At 34.1% G+C, this 9,089-nt stretch overlaps 1 protein-coding gene across 3 annotated transcripts in view; it reads right to left on the bottom strand.

The window, feature by feature from the left end:
* Positions 1–9,089, bottom strand: part of ERG (ETS transcription factor ERG) — a 315,956-nt gene that overhangs the window by 93,286 nt on the left and 213,581 nt on the right. Inside the window, exon 1 of one of the 3 annotated variants that reach the window (XM_069760745.1) lies at positions 8,790–9,014. The exons of 1 other annotated variant lie outside the window; for it this stretch is intronic. In XM_069760745.1, the coding sequence (XP_069616846.1) occupies positions 8,790–8,807 (18 nt within the window). In that variant the 5' untranslated portion in view covers positions 8,808–9,014. Of the gene's footprint in view, positions 1–8,789; positions 9,015–9,089 lie in introns of those variants that run through there. One more of the 3 variants, XM_069760743.1, reaches the window with a different exon arrangement.

Raw genomic sequence — 9,089 nt, 5'->3', positions numbered from 1 at the left:
TAGATAGATAGATAATAGATAGATAGATAGATAGATAGATAGATAGATAGATAGATAGATGATAGATAGATAGATAGATAGAAAGAGAATGGATAGATAGATGATAGATGATAGATAGATAGATGATAGATAATAGATAGATAATAGATAGATAGATGATAGATAGATAGATAGATAGATAGATAATAGATAGATAATAGATAGATAGAGAATGGATAGATAGATGATAGATAGATAGATAGATAGATGATAGATAGATAGATAGATAGATAGATAGATAGATGATAGATAGATAGATAGATAGATGATAGATAGATAATAGATAGATAGATAGATGATAGATAGATGATAGATAGATAGATGATAGATAGATAGATGATAGATAGATGATAGATAGATAGATGATAGATAGATAGATAGATAGATGATAGATAGATGATAGATAGATAGATAGATAGATGATAGTTAGATAATAGATAGATAGATAGATAGATAGATGATAGATAGATAGATGATAGATAGATAGATAGATAGATGATAGATAGATAGATGATAGATAGATAGATAGATGATAGATAGATAGATAGATGATAGATAGATGATAGATAGATAGATAGATGATAGATAGATAATAGATAGATAGATAGATAGATAGATAGATAGATGATAGATAGATGATAGATAGATAGATAGATAGATGATAGATAGATAGATGATAGATAGATGATAGATAGATAGATAGATAGATAGATAGATGATAGATAGATAGATAGATAGATAGATAGATAGATGATAGATAGATGATAGATAGATAGATAGATGATAGATAGATAATAGATAGATAGATAGATAGATGATAGATAGATAGATAGATAGATAGATGATAGATAGATGATAGATAGATAGATAGATGATAGATAGATAGATGATAGATAGATAGATGATAGATAGATAGATAGATAGATAGATAGATAGATAGATAGATAGATAGATAGAAGAAAAGCCGGCAATTCACGTGCCGCACACAGTAAAATCACACTGACCGGTTACAATAGAATAGAGAAAACGTAAAAAAAACGTAATTCTGACGTTTAGATGATAGATAGATAGATAGATGATAGATAATAGATAGATAATAGATAGATAGATGATAGATAGATAGATAGATAGATAGATAGATAGATAGATAGATAGATAGATAATAGATAGATAATAGATAGATAGAGAATGGATAGATAGATGATAGATAGATAGATAGATAGATAGATGATAGATAGATAGATAGATAGATAGATAGATAGATAGATAGATGATAGATAAATAGATAGATAGATGATAGATAGATAATAGATAGATAGATAGATAGATAGATGATAGATAAATAGATAGACAGATGATAGATAGATAATAGATAGATAGATAGATAGATGATAGATAGATGATAGATAGATAGATGATAGATAGATAGATGATAGATAGATGATAGATAGATAGATAGATGATAGATAGATAGATAGATAGATAGATAGATGATAGATAGATGATAGATAGATAGATAGATAGATGATAGATAGATAATAGATAGATAGATAGATGATAGATAGATGATAGATAGATAGATGATAGATAGATGATAGATAGATAGATAGATAGATAGATAGATAGATAGATGATAGATAGATAGATAGATGATAGATAGATGATAGATAGATAGATAGATAGATGATAGATAGATAATAGATAGATAGATAGATAGATGATAGATAGATGATAGATAGATAGATAGATAGATAGATAGATGATAGATAGATGATAGATAGATAGATAGATAGATGATAGATAGATAGATGATAGATAGATAGATGATAGATAGATAGATAGATAGATAGATAGATAGATAGATAGATAGATAGATAGATAGATAGAAGAAAAGCCGGCAATTCACGTGCCGCACACAGTAAAATCACACTGACCGGTTACAATAGAATAGAGAAAACGTAAAAAAAAACGTAATTCTGACGTTTTGATTTTTACCTATCTGTTTAATTTATTTTATGCTTTGATAGTTCGGACATTTACAAACACAGTGATACCAAATATGCTTATTATTTTAATTGTTTAAATTTAAATGGAGCAAAAGGGGGATGATTTTAAATTTAGTTTTTTTTAATTTTTTTTCATATTTTTTAAAACTTTTTTTTTCTTCACTTTTTACTGTATTGAATAGTCCCCATAGGGGAGTTGAAAGTGCCATTGTCTGATCACTTGTGCTATACATGCTATGCATCAGCAGTGCGATGTACAGAGAAAATCATCATCTCCTATAAATGCCGGCTGTCAAAATAACCCATCAGCGCCCCACAATCACGTGACATGCACGCCAATGGGCAACATGATGGGTTGGTATGACAGGAGACCCCTGTAATTGTCATTGCCGGATCGCTAAGAGCACTGCTCGGCAGTCGGCGCTTATAGACAGTGAGTATTTCTGCTGCCCTGCAGCCCTGCTCTATGTGGCACAAGTGATTGGATGAGCGCAGCTTCAAATTAAAAATATTTTAAAAAATGTTAAAAAAATATAAAAGTTCAAATCACTCTCCTTCCACCCTATTCAAAATAAAACAATTTAAAAAATAAAAAAAAATACACAGATTTGGTATCGCCGCATTCAGAATCGCCCGATCTATCATAAAAAAAGAATTAATCTGATCGGTAAACGGCCTAACAAGAAGAAAAATCAAAACTCCAGAATTATGTTTTTTTGGTTGCTGCAAGATTGCAATAAAATGCAATAATGGGCGATCAAAAGATCGTATCTGCACCAAAATGGTATCAATAAATACGTCAGAACGGCACGCAAAACAATAAGCCCTCAAAAATTGAAATGCTACGAGTCTTGGAAAATAATAACTTTTTTTACTGTAATGATCTGGAGAATCATAATGGCAGGTCAGTCTTAGAATTTTGTGAACATGGTAAAAAAAAAATAAAAAAAACTATTGTGGAATTGTACTTTTTTTGCAATTTCGCCGCACTTAGAATTTTTGTTTACTCTTTTCTAATACACAATATGGTAAAACCAATGGTGTCGTTCAAAAGAACAACTCGTCCCATGAAAAACAAACCCTCACATGGCCATATTTATGGAAACAAAGTTATGGCTCTGGGAAGAAGGGGGAGCAAAAAACAAAAACTTTTTGGCTTTTTCACTAGGTTAACTAAATGCTAAAACTGACCTGCCATTATGATTCTCCAGGTCATTACGAGTTCATAGACACCAAACATGTCTAGGTTCTTTTTTATCTAAGTGGTGAAAAAAAATTCCAAACCTTGTTAAAAACAAAACCCCAAAAACAAATTGTGCAATTTTCAGATACCTGTAGCGTCTCCATTTTTCGTGATCTTGAGTTGGGTGAGGGCTTATTTTTTGCGTGCCAAGCTGAAGATTTTAATGATACCATTTTGGTGCAGATACGTTCTTTTGATCTCCCTTTATTGCATTTTAATGCAATATCGCGGCGACTAAAAAAACGTAATTCTGGCATTTTGACTTTTTTTTCTCACTACCCCATTTAGCGATCAGGTTAATCCTTTTTTATTGATAGATCAGGCGATTCTGAACACGGCAATACCAAATATGTGTATGTTTGATTTTCTTTTATTGTATTATTTTGAATGGAGCGGTGATTTGAACTTTCATATTTTTTAAATTTTTTTAATATTTTTAAAAACATTTTTTTTTACCTTTGGCTTGCCGCAATAGTGTCCATGGGAGACTAGAAGCTGCCATAACTTGATCGGATCTGCTACACAGAGGCGATGATCATATCGCCCCTATGTAGCAGAATTACTCACTTGCTATGAGCGCCAACCACTGGGTGGCGCTCACAGCAATCCGACAGTGACAACCATAGAGGTCTCTAGGAGACTTCTGGTTGTCATTCCAATGCACCGGTGACCTGCGATCACGTGACGGGGGTTCCCGCTGGCTGGAAGTGCCCGTTAAATGCCGCTGTCAGCGTTTGACAGCGGCATTTAGTGGGTTAATAACAGCTGACATGTACTGGGAAAGATGTGGGCTCAGATTCGGAGCCACATCAAAGGGAGGGAGTGCCACATCGGCGTACTATTATGCCTGCTGTCGGAAAGGGGTTTATACATATTTGGAAAAAATAATTAAAAAAAATACATATAAAAATATTACAAAAAAAATTCTGACAATACATTGCCTTTAAAGGGAACCAGTCAGTAGATTCTTGCTGCACAAACCATAGGAAGCATGAATCAGATGCTGGCTGCACATAGTCTGAAGAGCCGACCGGGAAGCATAGCTGGAGACAATGCTAGTCCAGCCGCTTCTCCCCGCGCCGCTGTAGTTGATTGACAGGTCTATTCCTTGTGTGTACAGAAGGGGAGACCTGTCAATCACCTGGAGCGGTGCTGGGAGTAGCCGGCCAAAAGCTACACCGGATTAGTCTTGTCTAGAGTTGAGCGACCTTGACCTTTTTAGAGTCGAGCCATGTTTTGCGAAACCCGACTATCTCAAAAGTCGAGTCGAGTGGAATCGGCCGATTATGGCGAAAAGTCGGGGATCGACCGAAACACGAAACCCAATGCAAAGTCAATGGGAATATTTTTTTATTTTTTTTTTCTCTCTCTCTCTCTCACCTAAGACCTATGTCATCACTCTGCCCACGCTCCTTCATTGGCTGAAAAAATGGCGCCAAGCGCGTCATACGAAACGCAACTTTGGCGCGAAAGTCGCGTACCGCATGGCCGACCCCACACAGGGATCGGGTCGGGTTTCATGAAACCCGACTTTGCCAAAAGTCGGCGACTTTTGAAAATGAACGATCCGTTTCGCTCAACCCTAGTCTTGTCTCTTCCTATAGTCCGTGGTCAGATCCTAAAGTAATGCTTTCCAGCATTTCAGAAAAAGACATCCCTAGCTGCAATTGGGCTGCCATGTCTTGATTAATGCTGCCCGTGATCTGAGCAGGATGAATCAAATGACAGGTTCCCTTTAAGAAAATATACACATATAGGAAATGTGTTGTTACATTATTATTATTACTTTGTATACAGTTTGTGTGAAAAAGTGTTTGCCCCCTTCCTCATTTCCTACTCTTTTGCATGTTTGTCATATAAATGTTTCTGATCACCAAACAAATGTAAATAATAGACAAAGTTAACATACATAATCACAAAATGCAGTTTATAAATCGAGGTCTTTATTATTAAAGGAAAATAGAAATCCAAACCTACAGGGTCCTGTGTGAAAAAGTGATTGCCCCCATTTAAAACATAAATTAACTGTGGTTTATCACATCTTTGTGAAGCTGAGTTAAGAAACCCTAGCCAGATCCAGGCCTAATTACTGCCACACCTGTTCTCAACCAAGAAATCACTTAAATAGGACCTGCCTGACAAAGGTGAAGCAGATCAAAAGATCCTCAAAAGCTAGACATCATGTCACAATCCAAAGAAATTCTGGAACCTATGAGAAAGAAAGTAATTAAGATCTATCAGGAAAAGGTTATAAAGCCATTTCTCAAGCTTTGGAATTCCAGTGAACCACAAAGAGATCCATTATCTTCAAATGGTGAAAACATGGAATAGTGGTGAACCTTCCCAGGAGTGGCCGGCCGGCCGACCAAAATTACCCCAAGAGCGCAGAGTCAACTCAACCAAGAGGTCACAAAAGACCCCACAACAATATCCAATGAACTACAGGCCTCACTTGCCTCAGTTAAGGTCAGTATTCATGACTCCACCATAAGAAAGGGAATGGGCAGAAATGGCCTGCACGGCAAAGTTCCAAAACGAAAACCACTGGTGAGCAATTAGAACATAAAGGCTCGTTTCAGTTTTGCCACAAAAGAACTTGATGATCCCCAAAATTTTTGGGAGAATACTCTGTGGACTGAAACAAGACAAAAGTTTTATTTTTTGGAAGGTGACTGTCCTATTACATCTGGCATAGAAGTAATACAGCATTTCAGAAAAGGAACATCATACCAACAGTAAAATATGGTGGTGGTAGTGTGTTGGTCTGGGGCTGATTTGCTACTTCAGAACCTGGAAGACTTGCTGTGGTAAATGGAACCATGAATTTTACTGTCTACCAAAAAATCCTGAAGGAGAATGTCTGGCCATCTGTTTGTGACCTCAAGCTGAAGCGCATTTGGGTTATGCAGAAAACACACCAACAAGTCCACCTCTGAATGGCTTAAGAAAAACAAATGTAAGACTTTGGAGTGGCCTAGTCAAAGTCCTGACCTTAATCCAATTAAGATGCTGTGGCATGAACTTAAAAAGTCGGTTCATGCTCGGAAACCTCCAATGTGACTGAATTACAACAATTCTGCAAACATGAGTGGGACAAAATTCCTCCAGAGCATTGTAAAAGACTCATTGCCAGTTATCACAAACACTTGATTGCAGTTGTTGCTGCTAAGGGTGGCCCAACCAGTTATTAGGTTTAGAGGGCAATCACTTTTTCACACAGGACCCTGTAGGTTTGGATTTCTTTTTCCCATAATAATAATAATAATAATAATAATTATAAAGACCTTCTTTTAAATACTGCATTATGTGATTACTTGTGTTATCTTTGTCTAATATTTACATTTGTTTGGTGATCAGAAACATTTAAGTGTCACAAACATGCAAAAAAATAGGAAATCAGGAAGGGGCAAACAATTTTTCACACAACTGTATGTTATAGAATATGCATTATATTTCAATATTTATTAATTATAACATTTTCTTATAAATGACTTTTTAGGAATTTAAGAAAATGTTTTTAGCATTAAGATAGAGTACAGAATATAACAATATTACATTCACATTGCTTTAAAAAAAAGTATTGAACCAAGTAAGTCAGAAGCAAAAAAAGCATAAACCTCCTTCAAAACAATAAAAAAGGTAAAAAAAAAAAAACAGTTATGCATTTTGCACTATATTCATGATGATGATGGTGGTGATGAAAATTAATAAATACCAATGAGATATATATTAAAGGCAGTGTCTACCAACTATTGTATATACATGAGCCACATATTATGGTTGCCTTTGCCTGCATGTTTTTTTGGGAAGTTACCATTACAAATTTAGGCAATTTGCGATGTGGTTTGTTTCATCCAAACTCAAAAGCGGATCCTAATAGGAGAAGAATAAAGAAAAAAAAAAGATCTCTCTCCACCTGGCTTTATTCACTCCTGGGTTTAGATTTTTAAAAAAGTGCACTAAGGTTTGCAAAGCAGCAAAAAAAACCATAAAAAAAGTAAATAGAATAAATAGGTAATTAAATAAAAAAAAAAAAATCCTAAACATGTGGAAACGGATGGATTATCATAGGGCACAAACTGATTTATGATTTAATCGAAAACATTTTTTTCAGCTATTTTGCTTTTCATTTTTTATGTAAATTTTTATAAGACAAAAATAGAAGTGCATCCAAAAAAGAAGGAAAAGTGGAAAGGAAACACTGAGATCCACTTGTACTTTGGTGAGCAAAAAAAAATGGAACGCAAACTGCAAATTTGGATTCCATTGAATTTTTATTCCATAAAGAAAAATCTCCCCAAACGGCCATAAAACATGTTAATTAGCTGATAATAATAAGCAAAAAGAAAAATTCCTAAACCTAATGTAGCAATATTAGATGCATATAATGAAACGACTATAAAATTTTGTTCTATTTCACCCAATTTTTTTTTATACATTTCTTATTATTTTTTTCTACTTTTTCACTCTTTTCTGACCCTTGTAATGTTCCTTTTTTATCTCATATTCCATAGTCTCTCGTTAACAAAACAATGTAAGTCGTATCAAGCCAAGCCAGGCAGTGCAAAGTGATAGAAATATAATTCTGCCAGACTTTACTGTTCCTGAAAAAAAAAAATTGTGGTGCATGTCCCCAGTAGCTACTGAACAAAGCAATCATGTAACATTTTAACGATCACCATTAAAAGACTAAATAAAAGGTAAAAAAATTATTGGAATTTACTAGAATCTGGGTGCAAATAAGCAAATAAATGGCAAAAAAAAGTATAAAAGTAAACTAAACAATGCTAAAAATTAAATAAATAAAAAAAGTTAAAAGGTAAAATAAATATATATATGTATATAAATATATAAATGCATAAGTCAATTAAAAGCATAAAATACTAAAAACATATTTTACCTACTGATTTAAGAATGAAGAAATGAATAAAAATAATAGTTAAGTATATACATAGTATAGTACCCAAAACACAGAACAAACAGCACCCTTAAGCATAACACTTAAAAAGTAATCATTCCACAATGCCAGATATTCACAAAGATTAATTCATCTGGAAAAGAAAAATTTGAGATATTTTCCTTGGCCATCCCAAAAAAAACCCAAAGTAACCATGAAAACCATCTCTATTCCTGCCTATAAAATAAAAAAAGACAACAGAAAATGTAGGAAAAAAAAACAATTCGAGAAGAGAAAAAAACAAAAACAAAAATGACAGATCACAGGATCGCCAGTCCGAATCACAAAATAAAAAATAACAGCAAATACACTTTTTTTTGCCGAGATTCACGTTTTTAAAGCTTGCGGAGGGTTGAAATAGGAAAAAGGAAATTTACTAAGCGTTGCAAAGGAAATCTTGTTGCCTTCCATTGTGGCAGTGGGGGTGTTTCTTGCCCAACCCAAACTTATCTCTCTTTGATAAAAAAAAAATAAGCTCAAAAATAAATACACCAAAAAGATGCAAAGCCAAAGTATCGACAGGAGAAGAAAAGGTCCGTCTCACCTTGATCGTGCTTGCCATCCTGCTGATCAGTTTTATTGATTCTAATTAAAAAAGTTAAATAATTTTTTTTTTTGCCTTCGCTCTGACCAGAAAGTAGAATTCGATGGTGTTGTTTGGAGCGGATGAGATTGTGCGAGCTCCGGGAAATGAAGTCAGGCAATGACAGGAAGAGAGTCCTATTGGTGCTGGCCTATGTTACTCTAAGAAACAGGATATTTGGGAGAACCAAGATAAGAGAGCTTGAAAACAATGATGTTTTTCTTGATGATACGTGCTAGAAGATATATATAATTTTTTTTT

This window comes from Ranitomeya imitator, chromosome 3 (assembly GCF_032444005.1).
Source record: "Ranitomeya imitator isolate aRanImi1 chromosome 3, aRanImi1.pri, whole genome shotgun sequence".
Lineage (NCBI taxonomy): Eukaryota > Metazoa > Chordata > Amphibia > Anura > Dendrobatidae > Ranitomeya > Ranitomeya imitator.
The sequence above is the reverse complement of the archived record's forward strand: the minus strand, read 5'-3'. Positions and strand labels throughout refer to the sequence as shown.